Source organism: Staurois parvus, unplaced genomic scaffold, assembly GCF_062004578.1.
Source record: "Staurois parvus isolate SC_StPar_1 unplaced genomic scaffold, SC_StPar_1.0 ptg000466l, whole genome shotgun sequence".
NCBI classification, from domain to species: domain Eukaryota; kingdom Metazoa; phylum Chordata; class Amphibia; order Anura; family Ranidae; genus Staurois; species Staurois parvus.
Window position 1 is genome coordinate 904,387 of NW_028318262.1, and position 14,758 is coordinate 919,144.

The 14,758-nt window shown below is 37.9% G+C and overlaps 1 protein-coding gene across 1 annotated transcript in view; it reads left to right on the forward strand.

Moving 5' to 3' along the window:
* MAP1B (microtubule associated protein 1B) overlaps window positions 1-14,758 on the forward strand; it is a 130,270-nt gene that overhangs the window by 51,006 nt on the left and 64,506 nt on the right. Inside the window, exon 2 of the mRNA XM_089689016.1 lies at window positions 5,784-5,885. Coding sequence (XP_089545142.1) covers window positions 5,784-5,885 — 102 coding nt within the window. The remainder of the gene's footprint in view (window positions 1-5,783; window positions 5,886-14,758) is intronic.

Below are 14,758 nucleotides of genomic sequence, written 5' to 3' on the forward strand. Positions count from 1 at the left end.
TACAAGTACATGGCACAACAGACACATACTGTATCAGGAATATGAAATGTTGTGGTAACATGTTATTTAATCGCCTCTTCTCAAGAGAGAATAAATTCAGCATTTATTTCCTCATAGCTGAGGTCATACATTTAGCAAATTCCTTTTTTATTTCATATTCCTGTAGTTAAAAGTGTAGACACCAAAGGTTTAAAGTTCTAATAAAGAATTTATAAACAGTGTTGTATGTGCCCTTTAGAAATTTGTCTCATGGCAGTGCAACAAATGTTAGAAGTTGGGACAGATTCACATATAAAGCAGTAAGGTGGCTATTAATCTGTCAAAACCTCTATAGAACTGTCCCAAACATCTTTCATGTGAAGGTTTAGAAGTTTTACTGGAAGAGGTGCTACCTGAAGAAGTTGGCAGAATAACGGAACTATATAAAATAACAGTTTCAGAGGAGTTTAAAGACACATTTTGTTGCAAATTGTCTTGAAGATGCAACACAATAAATATATGTGCAAGACAAATAGAGCTTTCATTTTACCACTGGGATTTATTTTTTATTATATAAACAAAAAAAATACCAAAAATCGTGATAAAAAAACAATATTTTCTACTTTCTGTTACATAACATATCCACTAAAACTACATTTTCTCATAAATTTAGGTCAAAATGTATTCTGTTACATGTCTTTGGTAAAAAAAAACTGTTCTGGGGGACACTATACTATTGGAGACACTAGTATAGTTCTGATCGTGATCAAGATACTTATCTGTACAGACACTATACTAGTAATGGCTGTGATCAGTGACGTATAGTGTGACTGTGATAGTGTGGCGGACAGTCTGGCATTAACAGACACTGGCTAGGGGGGACATTAACGGACTAACTGACACTGACGTCACTAATGACTCCAATGCAGTGATCAGTGACAATACTGTACACTGTACTAATGACATTGGCTGGGAATGGGTTAACATCAAGGGGTAACATAGAGGTTAACTGTGTACCTAACAAGTGTAATGCAAGTAATGTGTGCTGCTTTTGTTCATAGATCTGGTTGTTTCTTCTCGCTGCTTTTCAGGGAGAAGAAACAGCCAGATCGCTGTTCTGTGTACACAGAGGTCTATGTATTTGTTAACACAGAACTTTGTGCTGTAATTGGCCACAGCCGGTCAGCAGGTTTCAGCCAAAATCATTGGCTGAAACCTGCTGACAAACTCGTGCTGTTTCCAATCACAGTATGGTCCAGTAGGGGACACGCATGCGTGCCTGAAAACCAGGGAGTTCCGAGTGTGACGTACGGGTACATTTTTGTTCCTGGGTGTGCCGCCTGCTCACAGCAAATCTACTGTGGGTGGGTGGCAAGTGATTAATGCAAGGCTTCAGACTACATCCCCATTGTCAGAAAGGTGTCACAAATGCCTTATGGATTCGCCCCTATTGCATACTGACAACTGTGTTATTACATGTAATAATGTTTTGTATGCTTCCATATTTATCTCAATTGGCTTTATTTATGATTACATAATATAAAAAACAGCTTCTGCTGCAACTGCTCAAACCCCCCTGGCAGTGTTTTTTGTCCCAGTTGCTGTCTGGCACTTTCGCTGTGTAATAAAAAAAAATTGATGTAATAAATAACTACCCTACATGCATTAACCACATACAGGTATCAGAATACACTATTTTTCACAAAGGCAGTCCTTTAATTTGTACGTATGTTTCTCTAAATGGAATGAGCACATATTAAGTATAAATTGGCCCTAGTATGTATATGTATGAATGTGAGTTACGGACTTTAGATTGTACGCTCCTTAGGTTAGGGACTGATGTGAATGTACAATATATGTATGTAAAGCGCTGCGTAAATTGATGGCGCTATATAAGTACCTGAAATAAATAAATAATAAATACATTAAGTGACTTCCTTGTCATTTTACAGCAGCTAGAAGTTTGAGGAGCAAGAAACTGAAAGGGTTATGTAAGGAGCAACTGTACTTTGTCTTAAAGAAACTCAGTCACCAGATCATTCATTTCAACAACAATCTTCCTATAAGATGATATGTATGTTTTATATATTTTAGGAATGTTATTTACCTGTAAAAGCCTCCCTTGTGTAGACATAAAAGAGCCCTGAGACTGTTGGTGGGAGCCGCTATCTTGGAGGTGATGTAAGCAGACTCAGAGCTGACACTGAAGTGACAGTGTATAGTGTTCCCCTTCACTCCTCCCCTAGCAGCTACAAAAAAAAGGTTATGAAGGGAGAGGCAGAGGAGCTGTGTCAGCATGGACAGTAATAAGAAACTCCCAAAAGAGAGGAGGGTCGTGATGTGCAAGGGGGAGGGGGCTGTTTTAGGGAATTGACTAAAAGAGTCAAAACGAAGTTCAGGGGCACATTGCAACATTCTGCAATACTCTTCCACTGACCACAGAGGTCACTCATTTGTCACTGCCACCATTCAGAGGACATATTTTTTTCAATGAACATGAGCTGTTCTCTTTTTGGATGAGGTGGGAATCGAGATGTCACCACTACACCATCCTCAGTAAATTTTCCATTCAAAAAACAGCTTGGGTTAACTAAAATTTTTTTTTTTATGAATGGCAGCAGTGCAAAGCATATGACTCCCTGTAGTCAGTGTACAGAGGGTATCCATTTGCATAGGACCCAGAAGATCACAGCTATCACTGTTTTATTGCTCACTAGTGTTGACTTCCCCAGAGGAACCTCAGGTATGCAATATGCATACTTACAGGGTACCAAGCTGCTTCAGTGTAACTATGAAATAAAGATAATCCTTGGAGTTCAGCTGGAGGCCCAGTTCACACTAGTGAGTACTTGTTTGAATGCGCTGCTGTGCCTACGTTTCGCGCAAGGAAATGGTGCATGCAAAACGCATTCACAAGGAAAAAAAAGACCGTGTGGTTTTTGTGCGGTACCTGCAATCATGATGTGGGATGAGATGCATAGGGGTGCCATTCAGAATAAATGGCATCCCCGTGGGTCTCACAAGAGAAACACCATGCAGCTGTGGGTGGTTACGGGTGCGGGAACAGGTGTGATTTGTACACACACCCACAACCAGTCCACAGCATGCGGGATAGTGCGTACCAGGGCTTAACCACTTCCAGACCGGACACTTTTACCCCCTTCCTGACCAGGGCAATTTTCAGCTTTCAGCGTTATCACACTTTGAATGACAACTGCGCAGTCATGCAACACTGTACCCAAATTAATTTTTTACCATTTTTTTGAGACAGATAAAGCTTTATTTTGGTGGTATTTATTCATCGCTGGGATTTTTATTTTTTTTGCTATGTAAATTAAAAAGTCCAAACGTTTTGAAAAAAAAATGTTTTGCAAATAAATAATATTTCATGATAAATCTTGGCCAAAATTTATTCCATTATCTTTGTAGTAGAAAAAAAATCCAAATTAGTTTATAACCAAAACTTATAATTTTTAAACATTTTTTTTTACATTTTTATTTTATTTTTTTATATTATTATTTTTTATTTTTATTAATTTTTTTTACATACTGTCACCCTAGCAGTACAGTGTCACCATGGTGACACTGTACTACTTGTGGGGGGTGATGAAGTTTTTTTTTTTTTTTTTTACACTGATTGCTTTTACACCCATATAGGCTGTAAAAGCATCCATTTCTCTTTCTCTCTGTCTGCATTCTTGCAGTCATTGAGAAGTACTGAGTGAGCTGTGATTGGTCACAGCTTGTCACATGGTACAAGGCTGTTGTGAATAGCCTTGTACCATGTGACCTCTGTGATCATTCACAGATTTCACACGTAGTAAGCAATGATGTCACAAGTGACATCTTGCTTACTACTTTGCATGTGATCACTGATTGGCCAATCAGTGATCACATGATCGGGACCTCGTACAGAGGTCCCGTCCGACGATCGGTGTTTCACTATGCTCCCAGGGAGCGCGCACAAGCAGGGGTATAAACGGCCACCCGATCCTGCACTGCCACCGTCTGGCCGTTTATATAGAACAGCCGGTCGGGAAGTGGTTAAATTAAAGAAGGCCTCAGTTCTCTAGATAATAAACCCTGCACTTCTTTCTATCATTGTGTAGTATAATACTTCAGGAGATGTTTATCTCTGGGATAAAAGGTTGTAAGCTGCAAATGATAATATTAAAACAGGCCTTGCATGAAAACAGCAAGATCAGCTTTTTTCCTAGAGTCCAACCACCTAAATAAAAATGTCAATCAAAACATTTAAAGAATTAAACATTATGAGAGAAGGAGAAGATACTCACCTTATACCCCAACTTCCAATGTGATCCTCAGTTCCAGCTCAGGATCCCAAATCCAAGGAGAAAACTTTTCTTCTTGTGAAATTTGGGATCATCTGCTTCTCCAGAATCTTGAGAGAAGGTTAAGTGACATCACTACTGCCTTTATGACCACACTGAAAGCACTAGATGTTAGGTATTTATTCTTAAACTTCTCCAATGTTTAATAATTTTAATGCATTTAAAGAGACTTTAACAGGTCTCTAAATGTATCAAACCAGAGGATTCTTGCAATAAAAGGCAGAGGATGCTCACCTCTCCAGTGACCTGCTTGTTCTCTTTAGTATGTCACTCTTCCAGAAGTGTTGGAAGACTCTGTCCCCTGCTGCATGCTGGTTTCTACCTTTGACCTCCATTGTCACTGCAAAGACAGAGGAGGTTGGAGGAAAGAACCAGTGGGCAGCTGAGGACCTTCTGGCATAAAACATTCAGAGACCTGATAGGGTCTCTTTAATTTGCAGTTTTTTTTCTGTTTGGGGTGGGGTCTAGACATTTTCATTTGCTTTAGCATTGTAATGTAAATTAAGAAGTTTTGTTTTCTGGAATGAAGCAGTCGTGGCCCTCAGAACACCCATGTAGCCCCTTGAAGATCAATCCCCCCTAGTTTAGCCCACTGTTTGATTTGAGTTTTACATGCTTCTGTGGATTAAAAGACACCAGAAGTACAGCACATACAGATATTTGTTGTTATTAATTTGAAACTAACCATAGAGATGAAATAGACTGGGTTAAGGAGACAAAGATATTAAATCATTGCATGCAATTATCAAGCTATTTCTGATGTGTTAAAGGGTGATAATGAGGGTCCCGAACAGTCAGAGGCACTCATTATCACATAGTAGGATTTTCTGAGTGTTGGAAAATCTCACTTTGATTGAGGACTATCTGTCTCTCTTCTATGGGAAGAGGTAAAGTGTATGTAGAGTCAATGCATTTTTAATGTTGGATTAAGTAGGGAATGGATAGGACCCATTCTGGTTTTTCTCTTTTTGCATCCTATTGGACAGATTTTCCTTAACTTCCTTTTTCATAGGTATAACATTGGATTTGGATATTCCCCTACTTTCTGTCTCAATGATAATGAGACAGATTAGGAGATTAAGAAAGGGTGAATCTACCAGAGACAAAGACAACATTAAAAAAACTAAGATGGGCTAACCCCTCTCAACTCTATCTTAAACAAGGATAAAATAATTGGCTTTACTTTAAGGATCTACCTAAATGTCAGTGTCTTGCCTGGTCTGTCTATGACCACCATAAGCTATTCACGCTCTACAACAATTCCCAATTGACAGATAATTAGAACTTTATTAACTGCTACTAAAAAGCAATTGCTTTAGAAGTTCAATTTCCAGCATGTATTAATATTTCTGGTTTAAAGTATATGTTTGAATTGTTCATTTGAAAATATAACGCGACATATTCAAGTATATTTGTAGCTACTGATTTAACATAATGCATTTCATTTTACAGGTATCCGATCATGGGACACAAACCTCACTGAATGCAACTTAGACCAAGAATTGAAGTTGTTTGTATCACGTCACTCTGCTAGATTTTCTCCGGAAGTTAGAGGTGAGCTATCAACATTTTAACCATCTTTCTGGTTTATTTCTTTTTAGCTTTAAGTTATCTATAGGTTTATGTGTATAGTAGTCCTGTGAATGTAGATTCAGAAAAAAAAAATAGTAATAAAATAAACATGTCTTCTTACTGTATAAAGGACTAAACAGTTTTGAGTAAAGTAAAAAAAATATGTCTGACTGAGGCTGTAAAACTATGATCCTCCTATACAGTTGGTACATTACAGCCCAATTTCAGGTAACCCTTTCTACTGTTTACTTCCACACCACTCTTGCAGCAAATCCTGCTGCCTTTATTTTATTAAACATATATAAATTAAAAGCATACATAGTTTAGTCACAAGATGCCCGGGCCTTTTCCTGTTCTGGCAGCAATAAAAAGTTGACAGGAGGTTCAACCCTCCATTGCTCTATCCAAAACTAGAAAAAGTTTTGGCTGGTGTTGAACTCAAGGATCTGTATTCAGAATTGCCAGACAAGCTGAAGTGTGATTTAGGACAGTGGTCTCCAAACTGCAGCCCAACGGCTGGATACAGCCCTTTGCTAGCCTTTATCCAGCCCTTTTGGCACTATTCCTAACACTGACACCAAAAGTGGGTCATAATTCCCCCAACTGACACCTTCAGTGGGACACTATTCTTCCCACTAATATCAATGATGGGACCCTATTCCATCCAATAACCTCAATGATGGGCCAATATTCCTTCCAGTGATAGCAATGATGGGGCACTACTCCTCCTCCTACTGACCACAGGCACTATGAAACTGAACACCACACCTGAGACCTTGTTTACTCTCACTAATGTTGTGCCTGAGACTTTTTCTACCTTCGCTGGCCACAATCCGGCCCTCCTAAAGTCTGAAGTAAACTGGCCCTTTGTTTGGAAAGTTTGAAGACCCCTGCTTTAGGACATTCAATAAAGCTACTCAAAGCATAGGCCTGGTTCACACTTCAGTTGAGAGATGCATTTTTTCTGTGGGTAGTGTGAACCTACCCTTACTGAACACATTATGAATATTTGCTCTACATATTGCTCCTTAGGATAGCATTTGCAAGTTAAAGTTTTTATAATAAAAACCTAAAACCCAGATAGGACAGGAGATGGTCACTCAATTGTGATCCCAGTCATCCCAATTGGGTGGTGACCTCATGTCTATGAGAGTTTTCCAAGCCAACACACCAGCCTTGCTTTCTGGGAATGAATTAGTTGAGGAGGTTAGTTAGAAACTTGTCAGAATTACTATTATCCCCAGCAGTGCTGATACCCTCCCACCTATCCTATCTATACACAAGAAAAGGAACGTTTAATGTGGTTCATGCCCGAATGTAGTCAGATCTTGCATGCACAACACTCCCTCTTCGTAACTCACTAGACTAAGGTTTCTCAACCAGAGTTCCTCCGTAGTTTGCCAAGGGTTCCTTGAGCAATTAGTGATTTCTGTCTCTTAGATAAGTTCTCACTGATACCATTGATCTTTATAGCTATTTGTGGGGTGGGAGGAAATTCTTCCCAATGACCTCAAGTGTAAGAAGCATTCTTCCCTCTGACCATCACACTAATGTTTCATGAGATGTAGATATAGTCATTTTTAGCAGGGGTTTGCTGAAGCTGGAAAGTTATTTCAAGGGTTTCTCTGCATTGAAAAGATTAAAAAAGGCTGCACTAGAAGGTCTAATATTTGCTGAGCAGACACTAAACAGCCCTTTTCCAGCTTTTCTACTGATCAGAGGAAAACACAAGACACATCTGCAGCTGTCAAATGTCTGCCAGATTTGTCTTGTTTGTTTACTATGTCCTATTTCTGTTGACATTGCAAATCTTGTTACTATGTGTTTACCTAATATTCCCTAAGAATGTAATTCCAGTGCTGCAATTATACAGTATTTTCTATTGCTTCATGTTTATTACACAATGTGCTCATGAACAAATTAAAAGCTGTTTTTATTTTATTGTTTTGCTATGTTGTTACTGAAAATAATTGTGACTGCCAAAATCCTGCTGCTTTTCATAAAGGTTTTGGTTCTCATAGGCCTGAGGATTTGACAATCAAAATCTAATTTTGTGAAATGAATGTATAGAATTTAGGTATATATAAAGTGGCAAACCAAAGAACCCCAGTGAAAGAACAGTTCTTGGGCCCTGCACTTGATTTTTGCCCACATACAAACACTTCTTCTCTGTGCATACGTAAAAGCAGATGAAAAGTAGCCAGTTGCATATTTCATGAAATGCAACTGGGATCAGACAGCAAACAACCCGTTAAGAGCAAAGTTAATCATTTATCTTATTTATTTAAATTTACAACATTTTTAAAGATATCAAATCCTCAAATATACCTTCAGTTTTACTATCTTGTGCTGTTTTGAATGCATATGGTGATATCTTGGATTGTGCTGGGAACATGTGAAAAAAATGCTGGGTCTTTCATATGATCCTCTGGCTTCAGTGTGTTTTGAGTCACTGAGCCTGGACATTTTTTTTTGGAGTTCTGCTTTTCTTTGCTGTGTACTTGTTGGTAGCAATTGACGCAGAAAATATTGACATCAGGCAGCTCGCATTTCCAGGAAGAAAACAGCAGAGGCAGGCATGTAGTTCTCTAATGAAAGATTTCCTTTTACAAGCAACTACAGACAACAGATCAGATCAGTCCTTGAACTGGGTATGGCTAGCCAGGATGTGCAACATGAAAAGCCTGTGCAAATTAGCCTAACTTGGGTGTCATTCAGTCAGAAAAATAAAGAGAGGTTCAGAAAGAAGATTGTACATTTTATATAGACATGTGTTGGGGGATTGTTTTCAGCGACTCCTTCAAAAAAAACTTATAGTGGTTTCCTAAATATATATGAATATATACAGTGCCTTGAGAAAGCATTCATACCCCTTGAAGTTTTCCACATTTTGTCATGTTACAGCCAAAGACGTAAATGTATTTTATTGGGATTTTATGTGATAGACCAACACAAAGTGGCACATAATTGTAATGTGGAAAGAAAATGATAAATGGTTTTTAAAATTTGTTATAAATAAATATCTAAAAAGTGTGGTGTGCATTTGTATTCAGCCCCCTTTACTCTGATACCCCTAACTAAAATCTAGTGGAACCAATTGCCTTCAGAAGTGACCTAATTAATAAATAGAGCCCACCGGTGTGTAATTTAGTCTCAGTATAAACACAGATGTTCTGTGAAGCTCTCAGGTTTGTTAGAGAACATTAGTGAACACACCAGACAGGTCAGGGATAAAATTGTGGAGAAGTTTAATGAAGGGTTAGGTCATAAAAAAATATTCCAATCTTTGAACATCTCATGGAGCACTGTTCAATCCACCATCCAAAAATGAAAAGAGCATGGCACAATTTCAAACCTACCAAGACATGGCTGTCCACCTAAATTGAAAGGCCGGGCAAGGAGAGCATTAATCAGAGAAGCAGCCAAGAGGCCCATGGTAATTCAGGAGGAACTGCAGAGATCCACAGCTCAGGTGGGAGAATCTGTTCACAGGACAACTATTAGTCATGCACCTCACAAATCTGGCCTTTATGAAAGGATGCTTTTCTTCAGCAGGAACAGGGAACCTGGTCAAAGTTGAAGGGAAAATGGATGGAGCCAAATACAGGGCAATCTTAGAAAAAAACCTGTTAGAGTCTGCAAACGACTTGAGACTGGGGTGGAGGTTCACCTTCCAGCAGGACAAGGACCCTAAACTTACAGCCAGAGCTACAATGGAAAGGTTTAGATCAAAGCATATTCATGTGTTAAAATGGCCCAGTCAAAATCCAGACCTAAATCCAATTGAGAATCTGTGGCAAGACTTGAAAATTGCTGTTCACAGACACTCTCCAATCAATCTGACAGAGCTGGAGCTATTTTGCAAAAAAGAATGGGCAAAAAGTTCACTCTCTAGATGTGCAAAGCTGGTAGAGACATCCCCAAAAAGACTTGCAGCTGTAATTGCCGCGAAAGGTGGTTCTACAAAGTATTGACTCAGGGGGGCTGAATACAAATGCACGCCACACTTTTCAGGTATTTATTTGTAAAACATTTTGAAAACCATTTATCATTTTCCTTCCACTACAATTGTGTCACTTTGTGTTGGTCTATCACATAAAATCCCAATGAAATAACATTTACGTTTTAGGCTGTAACATGACAAAATGTGTAGTCGGGCAAAAATTAAAATATTCCCAGCCGGCAGGTGGGGCTCTATGTCCTTTTTTAACCAGTCAGTCCTCAGAATAGTGACTCATTCCCCTCATTTTTCCTCCCTGTCTGTTCTGTTCAGAGGGGGCTTTGTGGGTTATAATCAGAGGGACTGAAAGCAAACAGCTTTAGCTGTATTCCCTCTACAGAAAACTCATAATGCTAATGACAATGGTTTTATAGGAGCACCCTGTATTAAATATTATTAGTACAAGGATTGTATTTAAATAGCAATAAAAAAATCTAGAATTTTATAAATATAAATATAATATTATATGTAAAATTTTAATTAAAGTAAATTTCTGCTATGTGCCTGTTTATTTAGAAATTACTTTGTCATCACTTAAGACAACAAAGTCATATATATATTTATATGACTTTGTTATCTTTTAGGAAATATGACTTTGTAATTTTTTAGGACAAACAAGGCTTTCATTTCGTAATATTGTCTTACAAAAATGCTTTTTTTTTAAATACAAAAATCTCTTAAAGTGAAACAAAGCACTTTTTTTCTACTTAGACCAGTGTTAGTTTATGGACTTCATACTGCCACAGTTTAGTGTGCAAGCAGATCTTCGTTCTGGCAGTAGGGGCGGTGTTGTGCACATTTTACTGTACCACATAGCTCCCTTTTTTCTTTTTGTATGTACCAACTTTATTTGAAATGCGCAAAAGTGACACTTCATTCATGTCATTGTACAGCAGCGGGGTGTGGTATGCTGCTGTATAGTGACATGGGATCCTGTCCTGCATACTGCAATAAAATATTGTTTGTCTGCATTTTTTGCAGCTCACTGCACCCCACCTCCAGGGTGTGTTACAGTGTGAACAGGACACATAGAAAACAGTTGTTTCCTGTGTGTCCTTGCAGTGACCTGCATTCATCCAATGCGCACCTCACTATATGTGAGCAGGGCCCTAAAAAAGTACTGTTACTGTAAATGAAATGTATACATTTTTCATAATTCTATAATCTATCATTTTTCCTGTTTAAAATGACACTAAAATGATGATTCCGGTACAAATAAACAAGAAAAAAAACCAGCAGGAAAAGGGGAAGGAGTTAATTAGCATGAAAAAAAAATACTTGTCAGATTGCTTTAAACTAGTATTAAACCCAAAAGCAAACATTTATTATATATATTTTTTTCATTATATTGCAGCTTACCAGTTCCAAGATGTGGTGGCTGGATTAGTTTTTTTTTTTAGGTTTCTTTTAATTTATTTTTACCTTGTGATTTGGCCATTAAGTCTGTTGTTTTTCAAAAGAACAAGCAGTTCTGCAAATGTAGTAGTTAAAGTGTTGAGGCAAACTATTGCTGCAGTTAGTGAATCTAATTCTGAAAGTCCATCTAACACTCCCCTCCCCCCAGACTGACAATGCTGCTGTCCAAAGGTGCCTCCTGTGTTCCTTCATCCAGAATAGGGGCACTGTAATACAGAGGTGTGCTACTGGCAAGATTACCAGGTGAAAACAGAGGGAGAAAGGCTAAAAACAAAACAAAAAAACATATAGCTTCCCACATCTAATGATTGGTAAGATGCAATATATTACATTTTTGTTTTTGGGTTAAATTCTGCTTTATTTAATTTTTTTTTATAAATATTTGACTAATTTTCAGTATATCACATTACACCATTAAAATGTCAAAATATTCAACATTACACAATTCCCTTATACCACTTTATTCTAAAGAAAAAACCCCACCCACCCACTCTAACCCCCTTTTCCCCCTTCTGCTCCCTAATATTTTTCCTTCTTATCTCCTCGCTCCTCCTCCTTACTCTTTCCTCTCAAGGCACCCTTCTCTTTCTTCCTTTCATATCTCCTCTCTATCTTTCTTTAAATTGCTCTTTGAACTTATCCCATTTCTCCCACCTTTTTCTGAATCTCTCCATTCTATCTTCTTCCTGATGGTAGAATTCCTCCATCTTATGTACATAGTCAACCCTACTTATCCAGTCTTTTTTTTTTTTGGTATTTCCTGCTCTTGCCAAAATTTAGGTATCAACACCTTTGCCACATTTATCAGATAAAATGCCAGCGAGTTCTTATATTTTTCTACTGTAGTCTCAGTTTTATGGAATAAGCATGTGCCTGGGTCTTTCGGGACCTTAACCCCCGGTATCTCCTGAATTAAATAAATTATTTCTTCCTAACACTCCTGAATTTTAGGACACTCTCACCATATGCCATTGTGCCTTTTGTCCCACATCCTCTCCAACATAAAGGTGATTTATCTATTTGTTGTTTATGTGCCATACTTAAATGCGTAATATACCACCTAGCCAAACACTTGATAATTAATTTCCACCACCCTCGCATCTACCGCTCAGTGTACTTATCTAAATATCTTCTTATTCTGTTGCTCTTCGAATGTTATTCCAAGTTCCCTTTCCCATTTCCTCATGTAGAAAGGCGGGGCAGCCCCCACCATTTCAGTAAGAAATTATAAATCCGGGAAGTACCATGTTTCCATGTTTTATTAGTATTAAAAAGTTGTTCTAGTAAATTTAAGGGCTAAGGGAGCAAACTTAGGGTCTTAAGGGCTTAGGGAGCAAACTAACTAAATGTTTTAGCTGGAGATATCTCTACTCGTTTAATGAGGAAAACAACTCCTCCTTTTTTTTTTACTCCTGAAAGCAGCGAATTTTCCCCCCATTCATTATATCCTTTAACTGTGTGTTCCCTTTTCTTATCCATTTACCTTAAATAGCTTCCCTCCCTGGAGGGAAGAAATCTGTGTCTACCAACAGCATAAACATAGAATTGAACTCCCATCCCATTTGTTTATGAATCATATCCCATACCCTAATTTCATTTTGTGTATAAGTGCTTTTACTTTCTCCTAATATCTGATATTGATGTGGAATCCATACTATCTTATCCAACTTTTTCTCAGTGCATTATCTGATCAATCAAAAATATGTGACAGTAACACTGCATAATAATATCTCTTAAAATCAGGCACACTTAGACCCCCTTTTATTCTTTTCCCTACATAACACTTCATAGCTTATTCTCGTTTTGTCATTTTCCCAAATATATCTCGATATCTTTTTTTCTTTATTATTTTAAAATAGCCTCCCGGGAGTTGTATAGGCAACATGTGGAATTTATATAGGATTTTTGGGACGATTATAATTTTTATCAAGTTTATGCGTCCTATCCAAGAGGATGGTCCTACCGATAATCTTGCCAGTTTCTCCTTTATCTCGTTTATTAGTGGGATAGAATTTATTTTATATAAGTTCTTTAAGGACAAGGTCAATTTAATCCCTAGGTATTTTAATTCTCTTTCCCTCCATAAGAAGGGAAATTCTCTTTACAAAATTTTTTTTCCGGACGTTAATATTTAATATCTCTGACTTTACTGGGTTAATGTTTAGGTTTGAAATCTCTCCATAGTATTTCATTATTTTCAGTAAATTAGGTAATGTCAACCTAGGGTTGAACACATAGAACAGCCTATCATCTGCATACGCTGCCACTTTGTGTTCTATCTCCCCTATCTGGACCCTTTTTATATCTGTACTGTTTCTTACTGTTGCTGTGAGGGGTTCTACGGATAGAACAAACAACAGAGGTGAAAGCGGACACCCTTGTCTTGTCCCATTATACATCCTAAAAAACTCTTGACCTTTACTGCAGCAGAAGGTTGACTATAAAGCTTTACTATCCACTCTCTCATCTTGGGCCCAATTCCCAGGATCTCCAGCGTGTCTAACATAAAGCCCCAATCTACCCTATCAAAAGCCTTCTCTGCATCAACTGACAAGATCAGTGCAGGGGTTTTTTCTCTCTTACTTTTCTGTATAAGAAGTAATGACCTTAACCCATTGCCTCTTCCCTCCTTCCCAGGGAAAAATCCCACTTGGTCCAAATGAATCTTTCAATCTAGTTGCTAGTACCCTTGCGAACAATTTATTATCTGTATTTAACAATGAGATAGGACAATAACTAGCACATTGGGTCCCATCTTTCCCCTCTTTTAGTATGAGTGTAATATATGCTTGCAGTGACTCCTCCCTCATCTTCATCCCTTCTCCTAATGCATTCATATATACCCTCAGTTTGGGGACTAGTTGTTCTTGAAATTTTTTGTAGTATCTCACTGTGTACCCATTCGACCCCGAGTTTTTCCCAGCAACTGTCTCCTTCAATCACCTTTGGATTTCCACCTGCGTTATCGGATTTTCTAAATGTTTTAATCGTTTTTCTCCTAAAATCTGTAAATTTGCCTCCTTTAAATACCTTTGCCTCTGTCCTGTTGTCTCCTCTTCCCCCCCCCTCTTTTAACTGTTTCCGATTTATGTCATATAGTTTGCTATAGTATTTTTTAAATACCCTAGCAATATCAGTGGTCGAATACGCCAGATCTCCATTATCGTCCATAATTTTCTCGATGTAAGTCCTTGATTTCTTCTTTCTTTGTACTCTCATTAGGTATTTCCCCGCTTTATTGCCCCACTGATATCTCTCTCTTGCCATCATATTGAAAGTTTTTCTCACTTCTTCCTCCATTAAATTGTCTAATTCCTCTCTCTCATGTATTATTTTCTGCTTTATGTCTACTACTATTCTCTTTTTATGAAACTGTTCCAGTTTGTGCAATTCCCTTAATAGCATATTCATTTTCTTTTGCCGTTCCTTTTTTTTTTTT